The sequence below is a fragment of the Equus przewalskii genome, chromosome X, assembly GCF_037783145.1.
Source record: "Equus przewalskii isolate Varuska chromosome X, EquPr2, whole genome shotgun sequence".
NCBI classification, from domain to species: Eukaryota; Metazoa; Chordata; class Mammalia; order Perissodactyla; family Equidae; genus Equus; species Equus przewalskii.
The window spans coordinates 54136693-54155831 of NC_091863.1; the positions used below are offsets into that span (position 1 = coordinate 54136693).

General features: G+C 40.9%; 2 protein-coding genes across 18 annotated transcripts in view; one reads left to right on the top strand and one right to left on the bottom strand.

The window, feature by feature from the left end:
- Nucleotides 1-1935: 1935 nt before the first annotated feature.
- On the bottom strand, nucleotides 1936-5128 carry PDZD11 (PDZ domain containing 11). Of its 12 annotated transcripts, none has more exons than XM_070603957.1 (8): nucleotides 4939-5019; nucleotides 4276-4375; nucleotides 4026-4154; nucleotides 3738-3821; nucleotides 3415-3471; nucleotides 3019-3117; nucleotides 2728-2788; nucleotides 1936-2582 (listed from the first exon to the last, which is right to left on the bottom strand). In XM_070603957.1, exons 2-8 carry the CDS (start codon nucleotides 4360-4362, stop codon nucleotides 2548-2550), a joined length of 552 nt encoding a protein of 183 aa, XP_070460058.1. In that variant the 5' UTR covers nucleotides 4363-4375; nucleotides 4939-5019; the 3' UTR covers nucleotides 1936-2547. The 12 variants fall into 12 exon arrangements, with proteins under 12 accessions (XP_070460058.1, XP_070460059.1, XP_070460048.1 ...); XM_070603958.1 differs by having other exon boundaries at nucleotides 4902-5019; XM_070603947.1 differs by having other exon boundaries at nucleotides 4923-5014.
- The window catches only part of KIF4A (kinesin family member 4A), a 121361-nt gene continuing 107213 nt past the window's right edge, over nucleotides 4992-19139 (top strand). For 3 of the 6 annotated variants that reach the window (XR_011535851.1, XM_070603898.1, XM_070603903.1), the window contains exons 1-7: nucleotides 4992-5181; nucleotides 5542-5682; nucleotides 5796-5910; nucleotides 9168-9358; nucleotides 11274-11366; nucleotides 13926-14092; nucleotides 14316-14410. Coding sequence is in view for 5 of the 6 variants with exons in the window: in XM_070603898.1 (XP_070459999.1) it covers nucleotides 5563-5682; nucleotides 5796-5910; nucleotides 9168-9358; nucleotides 11274-11366; nucleotides 13926-14092; nucleotides 14316-14410 (781 nt within the window). In the remaining variant the exon portion in view is untranslated. Of the gene's footprint in view, nucleotides 5343-5541; nucleotides 5683-5795; nucleotides 5911-9167; nucleotides 9359-11273; nucleotides 11367-13925; nucleotides 14093-14315; nucleotides 14411-19139 lie in introns of all 6 variants that reach the window. The other 3 variants (XM_070603901.1, XM_070603899.1, XM_070603900.1) reach the window with 3 other exon arrangements.

Genomic DNA, 19139 nt, shown 5'->3' on the forward strand with positions numbered 1-19139 from the left:
TGGCACGCGGCTTCCGCCCTTCCTTCCAGATGTAATTCATCTCCACCGAAGGAAGAGGAGTGTGGAGCATATCCTTTCTCCTAGCTTTGCTGGGGTAGGGAGTGTACAAAGAAGGCAAACTTCCTTTGCTGAGTTGATGGTCAGGCCAATTATTCTGCCTGACTGATAATTAAGGGAAAATGGGACTAACTTCAGCCCAAAGTAGCTCCCTGGTTTGCCTTTAGGTGAAAGGGATCCTAAGATCAGAATTCCTCTTCTGTGTCTCCTAGAAGCTGCCCTGGGAGTTGAGATTTGACACCAGCCACCTTAATTACCTTCCTTAACACACACTTCAGTGTTTGAAATCCAACTGGAGCCCTCCAGAGAGTCAGGCATCAAAAGCCATTGTTCCTGTTGACAGCTTAGGCTCTTTGCCTAATTTGATGAATTTATTCCATTTGGGCTTCCCAGTACCAGTCCTCCTGCACCCTCAGGTTTATGGTTTAAATATTTGGCCACTTACTAAGCTTTCATCCAATTCCAGGGCTTAGGAGTAAAATGGAACACCTGAAAAGGCTATCATTTTTCTTGACTATCTCACAGCTATCAGGTGGAAAGTTCTTGCAGGGCCCAGGAATCCCACCTTACCTTCTCTGACTGCTAAAAGACATCTATGGGGGGGCGGGGGGGAATGCAGTTCTACAGCAGCTGGGATACCTTAGAGGCTGATATAGTTAATTCTCTACTGTTTTCTTGTCTACGCCCTCAATAAATGACTGGTCCTTTTGCCTCAGCCTCTTACTGCTTACGCCTTCTCCATGCTATACCTACACCTCCACAATGCAATTGCATCATACTGGGGCCCCAACACAGAGCCATTCCAAGTACCTCAAAGTGAGAACCAATTTAGGGCAGGGGGATTTTTGCCTCTTAGGCCTGTAGCACCTGGCTGGGACTTTGTACCATGTTTACTACACTTCTTGGATGAGTTGTTTTAAAGCCCATTAACCACAGACGGTCTCGGATCTCAACATTCAGTAGACTCAGCCAACATGCCTTTGTGTATCTCAGCCTCTAGTTTCTTTCTCAGACGGCCATTGGAGGGCAGCAAAGCAAACAGGCGCACAGAATAGGAGGGGATTTCACAGGAAGCAGACAGCTAAAACCTACCTCCAGCTCTGCTCACAAGGATGTTGTTACCTAACAATGGCACCAAGCCTCTAGAAGAGATATCATAGAGCTGGGATGGGATTTGTAGGAAGAGCCAGAAGTTCCTCATAGAGATACAGTACTACTATTCAGAACTGTTTCCCATATTTGAAGACTGACTTACTTTACTTAAAAATTCAGATTTCCAGGTTCCACCTCAGACCAACAGAATCACTCTCCAGGGGAAGGGCCTGGAAACCTGTATTTAAGCTTCCCAAGATTCTTTCAAGGCAAATTTGGGACTTTTGTTATGGGCGCACTTGACCCCATATCTCATTAGAAAACTTTCTATTCTGAATGGGTATTTTGAACACGCCAATGGAAATGGCAGGAAGAATGGCTTGGAATCTCTAGCAAAGGACTGATAACTAAGGAACTAAGAACATGGCAGAAGGTTATGTGGGGGCTGGGGTAAAGAAAAAGGAGAAATCAGCAGTCAGTAGTACTCAAACTAAAAGTCAGAAATTAGGAACTAATTTCTTACTGCTGTCCCTGAAAAGAAATATATCTAAGTCTCTCCCTTAGTTTATGTTCCAGATCAAAGAATTTGGGAAAGGAAAAGACAGAACTAGATTAACACTGCACCCTGCAAAGAAATGTCCAAAGCTCATGGGGGAAGGGGCACTGTTTCCTTCAATACCCCTCACCCTATGCCATTCCTTAGTTCCACTGTGGCTAAGGTTCCTGGGCCTCCTTAATGTTCCAGCCAGAGAGAGATACTTGTGAAGTACGCATAGTTTTGCTCTGTTACTTCCAGTGGCTCCTCTCTTTGGAAGAGCTTTTATTTTTGACTCAACAGTATTTTATACCAGTATCATCCAAAAATCACACCAACATTTCCTCAGCACTGCATTTTACTTTCTTGGGGAGAGGACAGGAGGGAGGCAGTAAAAATAGGGTCCCACTGGAGTCTCTGAAGTGTATAAGCCTGGCAGTATAAGGATGGGATGAGATGGCCAGGCAGATTAGATAGAAGGTCCTCAAGATTCCTTTCTCTACTGATTTGTATACTCTAGTGAAAATGATATGACATATGTACAATTGCCTAGCACACGGTATTCAATAAATGTCAGTTGCCTTTTCTAGCAGGGTTCTCCACAGGTTAGGCTATACTTAGACATCATCACCCTTCTCCTCTCAGGGAATGGAGCTCACCTAGAAAACTAGGGAACTAAAAGGGCAGTAGTTTGGGTAATACAGTTGGCTAGCTAGCTCAGTGCAGGGCAGCACTGTCTCCCCATCCTCCCCATTCCACTATGCCAGGATGGGGCTGAGAGCAAAGTTCCCCAAGTGGCTTCCCTGAGGCCTAGCCAGCTTATCCTAGAAGATTCCGTGTGGAAGGCTGTGGGCTGCAACTCTCTAGTGCACAGTCCTCTCTTTTTGACGATGATAATCTGGGGAAAAGGAGGAAAAGAGCAGGTTATCTTCAGGTTTTAGCCCCCAGTTCCCCATCGCCAACTTGTGGGGCTTCTAGTAATCAGTATTTAGAGCTCCTACCCAGGGCCCTCCCAGGTAAGTAAAAAACAGAGTGGCACTTACTGTAGGGAAAGAAGCGGACACGCATGCTGATTTCACGGGCTGTCTTCAGGATCTCAACAGCCTGGAAGAAACATAGCAGCTTGTACAAATGAAGAGATATGACTCAGCACAGAATCATAACAGCAGGAAAGTAGTTTGCCACTCCAACCTTCTAGGTCACTAAGAGCTGCTTCCCCCTGGTATACTTCCTCAGGAGAGAGTCCTATCAAGTTACAGATTAGGCTAATCTTGTCCAACTTGTCCTACCTGGGATGGCTTCCCACCTCACCACAGCCCAAGTGCTCTGCTCACCTTGCTGTGCTCAATATCTTGGAAATCCACATCATTCACAGCTAGGACTTGGTCCCCTTCCTGAAGTCCTGCTCGATGGGCATCAGAGTCGGGAATGACCTGTTGGTAAGAAGAGAATATATGTGATGGAGGTGGGACAATTTCAAAGACTGTAAGTGAAATTGAGTGCTACTCAAATGTAAGGTGCTATTGGGCTCTTTTTGTGTGTGTGACAATGTAGGGAAACAGATGGCTTGCCAGGTGGGAAGTTTTAAGTGGGAAAGGGTGTCCCCATTATGCCCCCTCTATGAGTTTACCAAATAATCCTTTTCCCAAGCCTTGGGACATCAGGGTTCTGCAATCTGATAACTTAACAAAGGGAAGTAGCTATTCATATTGCCTACCAGGTGCACATACCTTGGAGATGAAGATGCCTAGCTGGGAGGCCTTTCCTCCTCGGATGTTAAACCCCAACTGTAAGACAAGAGCACAGAATGGAGACTCAATATAGACCACAAACACAAGAACACCTAGTTGTATCACTGTATGATAGCTTGGCTTGTGTCCCTCAGAGAGAAGTCAGAAGTTGTGGAAGTGGTATCTCAGCTTTTCTGCCAATAAAAGGAAGTTTCCTTACCTTCCTACCTGCCTCCCCATCCATCCTCCAACCATGGCCAACTTCTGGGCCTGGTAAGGACAAATCTAGCCTGGAATAAGATGCAATTGTTCCACAAGCTCACCTGAGCTCCAGGGGGTTTCTTCAGTGTGACAATTCGGGGCAGAAACTGGGTCAACTCATTATTGTAGTCTGGGTGGTATACCCTCTGAAAGACACAGCAAGCCCAGAAATCTTATTACCAGTCTTAGATTTTATACCCACCTTCATCTGGAACACAAATGCATCACCCTGAAGTCAGGAAAAGGTGAAGTCATGCACTTAGTTTAAGAAGAACAGGTAACACTGTCCAAATGGGTAGACAGATAGCATGGGGAAATGCTAGCAGCTCAGTAGCTCCCGACTTCTTTACCTTGACAAAATGGAAACTAGGTCTCTGAATTTCCAGAATTCTCTGGTGTGAATGAACTCTAGCCGTAGGATTCCATAAGAAGCTCCCAATGGGCCCAGTTGCTGAGAATCCAACTTCTGGGTCCCCTGGCTACAATAAAGGCTAAGATTCACTCTCCAATGAACTGTCTAACCCTGCCATCCTAACTTTCATACATCATCTCATGCCCATGGGGGAAAATCCCCTACTCAAGGGTATAGATGGTTCCCACCTCATGAGGAGGAATCCATGCTGGAGGATTCTCATAGGCAGGCAGGAAAACCACTGGGTAGTCATCATAAGGAATCCGGTTGTCCATCTCCAGCAAGGACCTGGAATGGAAAGGTGAATCAAAGCTGACCAAAATGGTTTAAAAAGGACAGCAGCCAATCAAGTTTCACAAAACAACCCCAACTTATTTCAAGGCTGTCAGTCTACAGGCCCAGCCCACTTCTAGGTGATAAAGACTCGGGGAGAGAAGGAAGAAAAAAGATGGAAGAAAACTATTAACTTTGCTGAATATATGGATGCCAAGCAACCTGCTAGGTGCTCTACAGAGATAATCTCCTTTCTCACAACAATCCTGCAAAACAGATGTTACCGTCTTCATTTTAGAGAATAAGAAATCAGAATCGCGTCTAAAAAAATGTGTCTACTTTCGAAGTCCAAGGGAGCGCTGACTCCAACTATCCACAGGTACTCGGGACAAGGCACCGCCCCCAGATTCCCTAGATGTGATCAGTAACGGTGGCAGTCCCCAGATCGACGCTTCCCTTACCACCTCCCACTTTCCAGATCCCTGCTCCGTATCCTGCCTGATTCCAGCGCACACAACGCGATAAATGCCCAGCCCCTCACCCTCCGGAAGGTCGCAGCCACCTCAGGCTCCGCTCACCGCCAATCCAGCCTAGGAACCGGAAGCTTATGCCGGATGGGTCGAAAAGGGGCGGGGTCAGGGTGCGGCGCGCAGGCGCTCCTCTCGCCAACGCGCCGTCCTGCGCGCGCGGACGTGCGTGCTCCTCCCGCAGGCTGTCTGCACTCCGATTGGCTGGCGCCTCCAAGACCGATTTGAAACTTGGCGGTTAAAGCTCCTGTTGGAACAGGGCGGCAGGAGACAAGGGAAGGGACACTCAGTTTGGTGAGTTAAGGGAGCACACCTTAGCTCAGGATCTGCCTTTCCCGGTACGCTGGAGCTTTGGTTCTTTGTCGTCGTCTCCGCTGGGGGTTTTCTTTTCCACTTGAGACGCCACTTCGCTCTCTTCAGTGTGTCGGGCTGATGGGCAGTCCTGTCGTGGCCAGGTCTGCTGGAGAGGGTCTCTCCTGAGGAAGCGATCTCGCTGGGGGGAGGAGGCTGCCACCGCTGCCGCTGAGTTCCGTAACCCACCCCACCCTCTGAGGAGGGCCGGAATTGAGGGAGGACGCCCTCCCACCCTGCCGACCTATCAAGGTTCATCAGCAAGCATCTTTTATTTATTTATTTATATGTTTATTTCTGCAGAGACGGTGTTGAGGTAGGATCATGAAGGAAGAAGTGAAGGGAATTCCTGTAAGAGTGGCACTGCGATGTCGCCCTCTCGTCCCTAAAGAGATTAGCGAGGGCTGCCAGATGTGCCTTTCCTTCGTTCCCGGGGAACCTCAGGTGCGTGCGTAGCAGGGTCCAGGGCCTGCCTCTGAACAGCTGGGGCCAAATGGCAGTGAGGGGCGTGGTTTAGCCTTTCATTGTCCTTACTTCTTGTCCCTTGCCTTCTCTAGGTGGTGGTTGGTACTGACAAATCCTTTACCTACGATTTTGTGTTTGACCCCTCCACTGAACAGGAAGAAGTCTTCAATACAGCAGTAGTGCCACTCATTAAAGGCATATTTAAAGGTAAGACTTTAATTCTTGAAACTGTTCTTGGGCATATACTATGTGTCAGGCACTGTGCTTGCGTGCTGCAAATGCAGGAATGGATGAAACATGAGTTCTGCCTTCAAAAAGCCCAGAGCCTAGGAACTAATACAGTATCATTTGTGAAAGTCGCTGTACCCTATACTGTTTTATACTGTATTTGCTTTCTTTGGTTCTGCTCATCTTTGACTTGTATATATTTTTGTTTGTTTTTCCTGGAACCTCATTAGAGTCTAAGCTCTTTGATGGGTGCTGATAATGATCAGTGTGCCAAGTAATTGAGACCCAGGCACTGCAAAGCCTATTGAGGGATTCAGACATAAATAACATAGCTTCCTGGCCCTGGAGGAGTTCAAAGTCCAGGGGTAGGAGTGAAAGTAGATGATTACATACATAATTTTAAATACATGAAAAATTGTAAACTTTTTGCACCTATCTTTAAGAAGAAATATTTAAAAATTTGAAAATATAAAGTAGTCCTGCTATAGAAGTAGCACTGGTTTCATACAAAGTGGTTTGAAAATCAAAAGTATGACATCTCTGTTTGGGGGATTTGAGGTGAATTTCACACCATAGAGAATCTTTGAGATAGGTCTTGAATGATGAGTAGAGTCTTTTAGGTGAAGAAGATTTCCTAAATCCCCTGAATACTCTAGCCAGTTAATGATCTTTATTGCCAAAGCTAAGGCTTTAGTGTTGTTGGAGACCATAGCAGGGTTTTGAAGAAGGGAGCAGTGCCTTAGAGGTGTCTGGTTGTTCTAGGACAGTGGTTATTCAGGATTCAAAGCAGAGAGCTATTTAAAAGAAGTGGAACCATGGTGTACGAGTCTGTTAAAGTTGAAAGGGACATTTGTACATCATCTAGTCTCACTTTCCATCCAAAGAAAAATGCTTTCTAGCAATATCTCTAAGTGAACTTCTAGCATCTGTTTAAAATTTTTTTCTTTGACAGGGAACTCATTGACTCACAAGGTAGTCCTATTGATTGGTTTTTGGACAGCTCTAATTGTGTTAGCTTATAATGAGGTGAAATTTGCTTCCTGGTAATTTCTACCCAGTGTTAGTTCATCCCTCTAGACAAACAGAAGCCTTCTTCCAGGCAACAGCTATTCACATTTTTTTCCCCTTTTTTAATGATGTCATGGCTCAGGGAATGTTGAACACTTTGTTTCAAATTTTAAAAATATTAAAGCAATAATCTCAAACTTGTAGAAATGTTGTGAGAACAGCATAAAGAACTTTTGTTTCCTAAACCATTTGAGATGAATTGTTGACCTGATGCCCCCTGAATACTTTAGTGTATATTTGCTACAAACAAGGACTTTCTCCTACGTAACTATAATACAACCATCAAAATCATGAAATTAGCATTGCTACATTACTACCATCTAGTCCTCAGACCTCATTTAAGTTTTACCAATTGTCACAATAATGTCCTTTATAGCAAAAGGATCTAGTTCAACATCACAAGTTGTATTTATTTGTACTTCCTCTGTGGTCTCTTTCATTCTAAAACTTCTTCAGTCATTTTTTGCCTTCCATGATCATGACACTTTTTAAGATCACAGGCCAGTTATTTTGTTAACTGTTTCTCAATTTTGCTTTGTCTGATGTTTATTTATGACTAGATTTGGGTTGTATGCCTTTAGCAGGAATATCATAGAGGTGGTGCTGTATCCTTCTCATTGAACCCTATCAGGCAACACACGATGTTGATTGGTTACGTTACTGCTGATCTTCATTCTGATCATTTGATTAAGCTGTTATCTGCCAGGCTTCTCTGCTTCTATAACTTCTATAAAGTTAGTCTTTTTCCTATTTATATATTTGGAAGACCATTATCTGTTTCTGTCTCTTTTCTAATTAATCACCACTCCTTTCCTTTAGCCATTCCTGAAGCAATATGGTTCCCAGATCCTTCATTATCTGGTCATCCTCCTCAGAATATACCTTCACAGCTTAGTAAGAGCACTATAGGTCTACTTTCATATTTTTAACTTGAGAAACAATGAAAATTAAATTATAGTCTTTAGAGGCAATATAAAGTAGAAAGTGATCTGATATGTATGTGTTAGGTTAACATTGCTCTCAGTTGCAAAGACAAAGCAAGTATTTTTTAGTCAGCTCAACAGCACCCTCTTGTACTCTGAGTTGCCAAGACCACAGAGCCCTGAGTATTTTATTAAAAGTATTGAAACTTAGTTTCCCCAGTTGTTACAATATGCACATATCTGTGGTATTGCAGAAGATTATGGAATGTTATTCTCTTGCTCCCTAGTCATGCCAGGTGATACTAGCAATCTGTTACACTGAAAATCTCAATTTAACATCTTATGATCTTTGAGAACATCCAGGTTTTCGTTTAGACAAACAAATTATTTTAAAAAGAAAAAAAAGCAAAGGATATATATCACATTGAATCATACTTAAATGATGACATCTCTATGAGAAGCCTGATAATATGGTCCAGATGCAGTCTGAGAGTTCAGATAGGGAAGGGATGCTTTCACTGACTGTACAAAGCAAGTTTGTTGCCTTTTCAAATGAAGACTGTTAATCAAAGAAATACACACTGGAATCCCATCTATTTATGCAGCTTCTAAGACTTTCATTTAATTCCCGTAATTTAGAATTGCTCAAAGTAGAGAGAAAGTAGAATTATAAAGTTCTGAATGGCTTTTTTGACAGTGACTTGGCAGTCATACCTTTAAGATTTTTACTTCCCAGCTTTTTTTTTTTTTTTAAAGATTGGCACCTGAGCTAACATCTGTTGCCAATCTTCTTTTTTTTTCCCCTTCTTCTCCCCAAAGACCCCCCAGTACATAGTTGTATATTCTAGTTGTGAGTGCCTCTGGTTGTGCTCTGTGGGACGCCGCCTCAGCGTGGCTTGATGAGCGGTGCCATGTCCGCGCCTGGGATCTGAACGGGTGAAACCTGGGCTGTGAAGCAGAGCGCGCAAACTCAACCACTCGGCCACAGGGCCGACCCCCTACTTCCCAGCTTTTAAGGGCTATCAAGAAGGGCACACGTTCTGGGGTTGGTATTTTTCTTCTTTGCTTATTTAGAGTAGCAAAAAGTCATAGCACCCATATAACTTTTCTCTGTTATTCCTAAGAGACCCTTGTCTTAAGAGAGCAGTCTCAGTTTTGTTACAAGTAATTGCTGAAGGAAATGGAGTATATTGATTGGATGAAAATATTTCAGCACCACTATGCATGTGACTTCTGTTTTGCCAGGATACAATGCAACTGTCCTGGCCTATGGGCAGACTGGCTCTGGAAAAACCTATTCAATGGGAGGTACATACACTGCAGAGCAAGAGAATGAACCAACAGTTGGGGTCATTCCTAGGGTAATACAACTGCTCTTCAAAGAAATTGATAAAAGGAGCGACTTCGAATTTACTCTGAAAGTATCATACTTGGAGGTAAATGATTTATCTTTATTCTGAATTCAAATTTATCTTTGGGTAGAAAAATAAATCCAAATCAGGTTTTTCCTGGTATGACTCAAATTAGTAAATTGCATTTTTTGTAAATTACATTTTAATAAATTAGTAGAGAAAACTTACTGGCTCGGTTGGATTTGGCTGCTATCCAGTTCTTTCCTTGTTGTCAGACTAGTCTGTTTAATCTGATGGGGGAGTGGGTATTACCATATAACAAAGATGATAGGAATTCTTAAGTTCCAATTTGGCCTCTGTTATTGATTCCCTATAGAGTGTGTAGAAAAATATTTTCATTTCCCTTCAGTGTTTTGAGGCTAAGTGATAATGCTGCTACTTCATGAAGAATGTTATAAAAATTGAGTGAAGTACTGAGCTGTGTAAGTGATGATAGTGTGTGTTTATTCAACAGATATTTATTGAGTACCTACTATGTTATAGGCTCTGTTGTAGGTACTTGGGATATATCAGTGAACAAAACATGAAAATCCTTATCCTTGTGGGTGTTTTCATTCTGGTGTGTATCAGTCTACAAGTAGATTGACCAGTTATATCTAACCTCAGGACACCAAAAACATGTGTTTAGGGAAATTATGCTTCTGGGAAACTAGCTGGTTGGTTCCATAGCAGTGAAAAGATGTCTTATCTTTAAGGAGCAATAATTAAACTTATTTTATTTAAGCATGCAGGGGCCGACCCGGTGGCACAGCGGTTAAGTGCGCATGTTTGGCTTTGGCGGCACGGGGTTCGCCGGTTCGGATCCCGGGTGCAGACATGGCACCACTTTGCTAAACCATGTTGTGGTAGGCGTCCCACATATAAAGTAGAGAAAAATGGGCACGGATGTTAGCTCAGGGCCAGTCTTCCTCAGCAAAAAGAGGAGGATTGGCAGTAGTTAGCTCAGGGCTAATCTTCCTCAAAAAAAAAATTTAAGCAGGCAATTATAAATTGTATGTGAATACTTCATCCTGAAGTTGAATCTTAATATGTTAATAGGTATAAGACGTGTAGAGTTGGAAGATGGGGAGTTAAACATTATTAAGATTAGCCTTCTTGACTCTCTTGATTAACCCAGTTGTGGCCAAGGTAATTAAATGTAAAAATAACTTAGGAACCTGGTATGTTAAATAGTAGCAACAGCAATAATAGCAGACACATATGGTGCTTACTATGTGCTAAACACTGTTCTAAGTAGTTAAAGTTCTGGTTGTTGTTGAAATATTGGTTGCATTTCTCCCTTTGCTTCCCTCTTCCGCCCTCCACTAAAGACCTGTTACTTATATTTTAACAAAATCATTGAGGATGACGCTTTTTTTTTTTTTTTTTTAAAGATTGGCACCTGTGCTAACATCTGTTGCCAGTCTTTCTTTTCTCTTCTCCCCAAAGCCCCCTGGCACATAGTTGTATATTCTACTAGTTGTGAGTGCCTTGGTTGTGCCATATGGGATGCCACCTCGGCATGACCTGACGAGCGGTACCATGTCCGCGCCCAGGATCCCAACGGCTGAAACCCTGGGCCACCGAAGCAGAGCGCGCAAACTTAACCACTCGGCCACAGGGCAGGCCCCAGCGTGATGCTCTTATGACACCATTAAAGAACTGAATTTGGGCACCCGTGTAACTTTCTGTTGTGTCTGCTATTCCTAAGAGACTCTGTTTTAAGAGAGCAGTCTCGATTTTGTTACTAGTAATGTGTGAATTCATTCTTGTAAATATCAGGTGATTACATGTAGGGTTACAGTCATTTTCTTAATTATAAAAGTAATATGTTTGTTGTAAAATAAATACTTTAATATGGAAAGTCACAAAAAATTTTTAAAATCACCTAGGATCTCATCACCTCACAATTACCACCGTTAACATCTTGTTTTTACCATTTTCTTTTCAACAATTTCAGATTTACAATGAAGAAATCTTGGATCTTCTTTGCCCATCTCGTGAGAAAGCCTCTCAAATAAATATACGGGAGGATCCTAAGGAAGGCATTAAGGTGTGTTTGTCTCTCATTTGATGTTATTAAAAAATGCTGGCCACTACTAAAGTTCACATCCCTTTTATTTGCCACTGTGGTTTTAAATGACTACTAACATCTCAGTCTTTCCCATTTTGTGAGGTCTTAATTCTCTTTGTTAATCTAGAATTCCTAGATGGGAGCCCTTGTGGGGAAGGAAGTACAGAGTTCTAAGACTAGGCTGTCCAGGATAGTAGCCACTAACCACAAATGGCTATTTAAACTTGAATGAACTGAAATTGACTAAAATTTAAAATAAGTCCCTCAGTCACACCAGCCACACATCAAGTGCTCAATAGCTACATGTGGCTAGTGGCTACTGTATATGGACAGCATAGATATAGAATATATCCATGGTCATAGAAAATTCTGTTGGACAGCACTGTAATGGACATTGTGCTAGACTGTGGGATGATGTTTAAAAAGTAAAATAATATGAACATTTTTAAATTCATAAATACTGTAGGAAGAAGAAATCGTTTATTTGAAAGGCTTCTGTCACATGATACAGGTACAGGATGAGGAGCTATAGCTGAACAGAAAGTTTGAGGCCAGGTTGGGAGACTTTTATATGGCATTGGGTCAAATCCAGGAGCCAGTGTTGAAAACAAGCAGAGCTTGAGTATTCAGGAGTGGGAGATCCAAGGCTAGAAGTGGATGAGAATACGTAGTACAGACTTAGGAAAATGTGGTAAAATAATGTCTTACCCATCTTCCTCTCCTTCCTCTCTTCCCTGCAAGGAAAGGTTGAAGGTTTAGGGTACAGGTGCTTGAGGGGCAGGTGTCTGTGCTTCTCAATTTTTTTTTCCTTCTGAGTTGTTAGGTCATTAGCCAGGTACTAAAACAAGGCTTGAGGGATCAGAGCTATTTTGAAAACCTGATAGGCTTGGAATACAGGAAGGCAGTTTGGATGGTGGGGATAATACACCTAGGCAAAATGCATGCTGTCCCCAGAAAGAATGTTGGTGCTGAACCAGCTCTTGACCAGCTTCCAAGATCTTTTATATGCCCCATGCCAAGGCAGGAATAAAATCCCAAGCATTATTTGAGGTGAAATTTGCAATACAAAGAAGTGTGAGTTTCTGACTCAAATTGAGGTGGGTAAAAACAAGTTTGTAAACACTGTTCAGATGGGATGAGTGGAATCTAAGTAAGTAGAGAAAAGAAGTAAGAGCATTCTGGTAGTAAGGAATAGCTTAAGCAGGAAAGCAGAAAATATACTCCTGGGGGTAATAAGACTACACCAGTCTGTCTAGATTAGAGGGTATGGGTTGGGAAGTAAGAGGAGATATGTTTGGACCAGATTATGAAGCCATGCTAAAGAGCTTAGCTTCTATCCCTGTGAACAGTATATAAGCTATTTACTACTTACAAATGAAAGATTGCTGTGGCTACTGTTACCAAGTTTTTATCTTATGTGTATATTTTTCCAACTAAGTTAGCTCCTGGAGGTTAGGAGAATATCTTAAAATCTCTTTATATCCTTATTATCTAGCACGGGGCTTGGTAGTTTGGTGACATTTTAGGAAGCAGGATTTTATGAAGACTAAACAGAAATGGGTTGAAAAGGAGAAAGACTAGGATGAAGAAGGCCTATTGGGGAAACTTTGCCTTATTTTTCAGGCACGAAGTAATATGGGCTTAGACTAGGCAAGTAGATGTGGAAAGGAAAAGGAAGCAATGGATTCAAAAGAAGAATGACTAGGAGTCGGTGTTAGATGAGATATGGAGGAATGGAAGGAACTGAAAGCAAATCTAAGGTTTTGAGAATAGAGATATTAATAGAAATGAAGAAGTAGTGAAGAGAATGAGTGTGGGTGGAAGGAAGATGATTTTGGTTTATAATTTATTGTTTTCAAAGCATAGGTAGCAGGCAATTAGAAATAAAGGACTAGAAATTTGGGACACAGATGTAGATTTGGGAGCTATGGAGGAATAAAATCATAGCATATTGAGTCTACAAAGGACTTTGTAATCATCTAGTTCAGTCTCCAGAGGCTCCAAGAAATTTTAACTTGTACGAATTCTCTTGGTTAGAGATAGTACCGAGCCTAGGACCCTGTTTTCCTGGCTTCCTAATCCAGTGGAAACTGTACCGTGCCATTTCCTCTAGTGAAATGAGATATAAAATGAGTCAGAAGTATAGGGAGGAGCATAGGGTCACATGGAGGAGAAAGTAGCAAAGAGAAATACCATAGCTGTTTGTGTTGCCCTTGCTGTCCTTGACGCCAAAGCTTACCTTCACGTGGGGCTCCCTGGAAGGCACCTCTCCATTGCTACCCTAAAATCTAGAGATCTTTTCTAGCTCCAGTATTGGCTGGCGCCCTTGTTTTGGAAGTCCTTAGGGGAGATTGGAGACCTTGGTTTGCAGTGATCACAGAGTTTCTGGTTAAAATAGTCCCCATTACCACAACTCTTCTGTTTATTGACATTCTACTGGAACATCAAGGCACTATTGTTTTAAACCACCAGTCCTTATGTTTCTGATGAAGTACTTGAAGTTGAATGATAAGGGAATTTTTTCTTTCTCTGAATTAGATTGTGGGACTCACTGAGAAGACTGTTTTAGTTGCCCTGGATACTGTTTCCTGTTTGGAGCAGGGCAACAACTCTAGGACTGTGGCCTCCACAGCTATGAACTCCCAGTCATCCCGATCTCATGCCATCTTTACAATCTCCATAGAGCAAAGAAAGAAAAGTGACAAGTAAGTTACAGTTTGAAGAGTCAAGCTTTTTAACATTAGTTCTACTAAAGTTGAATATTAGGTTGCTTGTTCAATTGATTTGACAAATCATCAGACCTAGTAACCAATGGAGCCCGTTTTGACTGACTCGAAAGAAAATGAGAGCCAGCAGGTCAGCTTTGATACTCAGCTACCCCCAAGCTTGTGTACCATTCTCACTTGTGTCTTCTTGTCATTCCCACAGGAATAGCAGTTTTCGCTCTAAGCTGCATCTTGTAGACCTTGCTGGATCAGAACGACAGAAGAAAACCAAGGCTGAAGGGGATCGTCTAAAAGAGGGTGAGAGTAATTAAAGCCACAGTTGTAGATAAAAACTTCTAATACCCTTATTGGTATTACTTGGTGTCTTGACTGGGATATTTCAGGTCATATTTTAACAGTAGCTGCAATTCACATTTGAGGCTGATTTCAGAAATAGTGAAAAATTGTTTCTTTCCCTTGCACTCATTTTCTAATTTAGGTATGAGATTTGGATCTGGCCCTTGGTTTGATTTCATCTGGTTCAGGCAAGTTTTAGTTTTAGTTTTGTTTTGTTTTACCCCCATTACTTATGATTAAAATCAATACCCTGATTCTGTCATCTCAAGTATTCACTATCCTTCCCAGATGTTGTCACTTATAAACCTCATCGGCATGGTTTCCATATCTTCGTTTAAGTTGTTGGATATCAGTGAGGAAACTCCTAAGGCTAGAAGGACCCCACGGTGTATGCTATTAGAAACTTTCGTCTAGCATGATGGTGACCTAGTAATCTGCATGCTTTGGGAATGGTCTTTCAAGCAATTATTAATCTATCTAACAAGAATTAACAACCAGCTCTTGTTTCTCAACTTTGCACTTAAGGATCTCATAAAAGATTTTGTCAAATGGCTTACTGAAGTCCAGATATACTATGCCTACCATATTTCTCATAGCTACCAGCTTAGTAACGGTACAAAAAAGAAATAAGGATTAGCCTAAATTTACTTTTTCTCAGTGAATTCAAGCTGGCTTCTAGTGCTTATTCTTCCATTTCTAGGTTCTTGCAAGCCATCCCTGGAATGATCTAGAAGACTTATATCAAACTTACTGGTTTGCAATTCATGGAATTAACTTTTGCCTCTTTTTTTTGAAAATTGAAATTATATCTTCCCAGTCTTCTGGAACATCTTTCTCCACGGTTCCTCAAAGATCGTTGACATAGCTTCAGTGTTCTCGTTTGAAGTTACTCTCAGTTCTCTCGGCTAGAATTCATCTGGTCCAAGATATTTGAACTCTTATTAAAGTAGTTGAGTCCTCATTTACTACCTCTTTACTCATTTTGGCCTTCAGTTCCCTCTTAGGAACTGAGAAGGCAGAAGCAAAAATAGTAATTGAGGAATTTTCTCTCCTTGTCATTTATTATTAGTATACTGCTGGCACAAGGCAGAGACCTATTTCTTCATTCAGCTTTTTGTTCTGAATGTATTTAAAAGTGCCCTTTTTGGTCTATGTTTGTACTTTTAGATTTAGCCCTCTTAATACTATTTTTAAAGGTTCTTATGCCTCCTTTATCTTTTTTTAGGTGTGCAGTTCTGAGGGGTTTTTTTAACAGCTTTATTGAGATATAATTCACATACCATAGAATTCACCCGTTTAAACTGCACTTCAGTGGATTTTAGTATATTCACAGAGTTGTGCAACCATCACTACAATCTAATTTTAGAACATTTTCATCACCCCCTCCCCCACCAAAAAGAAACTCCATACCCATTAGCAGTCACTCCCCATTCCCACCCCCTTCTCTAGCCCTAGGCAACCACTAACCTATATTTCATATAAATGTAATCATGCAATATGTGGTCTTTTGTGACTGGCTTCTTTTACTTAACATAATGTTTTCAAGGTTCATCCATGTTGTTGCTTGTATCAGTACTTCATTCCTTTTTATTGCCAAAGAATATTCTATTACATGAATATATTAAGTTTTTATTCATCCACTGATGGACATTTGAGTTGTTTCCACTTTCGGTTATTATGAATAATGCTGCTATGAGCATTGATGTACAAGTTTTCATGTGGATGTATGTTTTCATTTCTCTTGGGTATATGCCGAAGAGTAGAATTGCTGGGTCATATGGTAACTGTATGTTTAACTTTTTTTTTTTAATATATTTTTTTTTATGTTTAACTTTTGAAGAGCTGCCAGACTTTTTCACAGCATGTGTACCATTTTACCTTCTTACCAGAAATATATAATGATTCTAATTTCTCCATATTTTTACTTTTATTATGTCTTTAATTATAGCCATCCTAGTGGGTGTGAAGTGGTATCGCATTGTGGTTTTGGTTTGCATTTCCCTAATGATTAATGATGTTGAACATTGTTTCATGTGTGTATTGACAATTTGTATATCTTCTTTGCAAAACTGCCCATTCATATCCTTTGCTCATGTTTTAATTGGGTTATTTATCGTTTTATTGTTGAGTTGTGTGTGTTATTTATATATTCTGGATACTAGCCCCTGTCAGATATATGCTTTGCAATTTTCCTCCGATTCTTTGTTATTTTTTCACTTTATTATGGCGTCCTTTGAAGCACACATTTTTAAAATTTCAGTGAAGTCCATTCATCCATATTTTCTCTTGTTGCTTGGGCGTTTGGTGTCATATCTAAAAACCTTGCCTAATCTCAGGTCACAAAGATATAAGCCTCTGTTTTCTTCTAAGAGTTTTATAGTTTTAGGTGTTACATGTAGGTGTTTGATTAATTGGGTTTTTTTTAATTAATGTTATGATAGATTACAACCTTGTGAGATTTCAGTTGTACATTATTGTTAGTCATGTTGTGGGTACACCACTTCCCCCTTTGTACCCTCCCCCCACCCCCCCCTTTTCCCTGGTAACCACCGATCAGATCTCTTTGTCAATATATTAACTTCCACCTATGAGTGGAGTCATATAGAGTTCGTCTTTCTCTGACTGGCTTATTTCGCTTAACATAATACCCTCGAGGTCCATCCACGTTGCTGCGAATGGGCCAATTTTGTCTTTTTTTATGGCTGAGTAGTATTCCATTGTGTATATATACCATATCTTCTTTATCCAATCATCAGTTTCTGGGCATGTAGGTTGGTTCCACGTCTTGGCTATTGTAAATAATGCTGCGATGAACATAGGGGTGCAAGGGACTCTTGGGATTTCTGATTTCAGGTTCTTAGGATAGATACCCAGTAATGGGATGGCTGGGTCATAGGGTATTTCTATTTTTAACTTTTTGAGAAATCTCCATACTGTTTTCCATAGTGGCTGTACCAGTTTGCATTCCCACCAACAGTGTATGAGGGTTCCTCTTTCTCCACAACCTCTCCAACATTTGTCGCTCTTGGTTTTGGATGTTTTTGCCAATCTAACGGGTGTAAGGTGATATCTTAGTGTAGTTTTGATTTGCATTTCCCTGATGATTAGCGATGATGAACATCTTTTCATGTGTCTATTGGCCATATTCATATCTTCTTTTGAGAAATGTCAATTCATGTCCCCTGCCCATTTTTTGATCGGGTTGTTTGTTTTTTTGTTGTTAAGCCGTGTGAGTTCTTTGTATATTATGGAGATTAACCCTTTGTCGGATAAGTGGCTTGTAAATATTTTTTCCCAATTAGTGAGCTGTTTTTCTGTTTCAATCCTGTTTTCCCTTGCCTTAAAGAAGCTCTTTAGTCTGATGAAGTCCCATTTGTTTATTCTTTCTATTGTTTCCCTCAACTGAGGAGTTATAGTGTCTGAAAAGATTCTTTTGAAACTGATGTCAAAGAGTGTACTGCCTATATTCTCTTCCAGAAGACTTATTGTTTCAGGCCTAATCTTTAGGTCTTTGATCCATTTTGAGTTTATTTTGGTGTGTGGTGAAAAAGAATGGTCAATTTTCAATCTTTGCATGTGGCTGTCCAGTTTTCCCAGCACCATTTGTTGAAGAGACTTTCTTTTCTCCATTGTAGGCCCTCTGCTCCTTTGTCAAAGATTAGCTGTCCATAGATGTGTGGTTTTATCTCTGGGCTTTCAATTCTGTTCCATTGATCTGTGGACCTGTTTTTGTACCAGTACCATGCTGTTTTGATCACTGTAGCTTTGTAGTATGTTTTGAAATCGGGGATTGTGATTCCGCCAGCTTTGTTTTTCTTGCTCAGGATTGCTTTAGCAATTCACGGTCTTTTGTTGCCCCATATGAATTTTAGGATTCTTTGTTCAATTTCTGTGAAGAATGTTCTTGGGATTCTGATTGGGATAGCATTGAATCTGTAGATTGCTTTAGGTAGTATGGACATTTTAACTATGTTTATTCTTCCAATCCATGTGCATGGAATGTCTTTCCATCTCTTTATGTCATCGTCAATTTCTTTCAAGAAAGTCTTGTAGTTTTCATTGTATAGATCCTTCACTTCCTTGGTTAAGTTTATCCCAAGGTATTTTATTCTTTTCGTTGCGATTGTGAATGGGATTGAGTTCTTGAGTTCTTTTTCTGTTAGTTCATTGTTAGTGTATAGAAATGCTACTGATTTATGTATGTTGATTTTATACCCTGCTACTTTGCTGTAGTTGTTGATTATTTCTAATAGTTCTTCTATGGATTCTTTGGGGTTTTCTATATATAAGATCATGTCGTCTGCAAACAGCAAGAGTTTTACTTCTTCATTACCTATTTGGATTCCTTTTATTTCTTTTTCCTGCCGAATTGCTCTGGCCAACACCTCCAGTACTATGTTGAATAGGAGTGGTGAAAGTGGGCACCCTTGTCTTGTTCCTGTCCTCAAAGGGATGGCTTTCAGTTTTTGTCCATTGAGTATGATGTTGGCTGTGGGTCTGTCATATATGGCCTTTATTATATTGAGGTACTTTCCTTCTATACCCATTTTATTGAGGGTTTTTATCATAAATGGTTGTTGGATCTTGTCGAATGCTTTCTATGCATCTATTGAGATGATCATGTGGTTTTTGTTTTTCATTGTGTTGATGTAGTGTATCACGTTGATTGACTTGCGGATGTTCAACCATC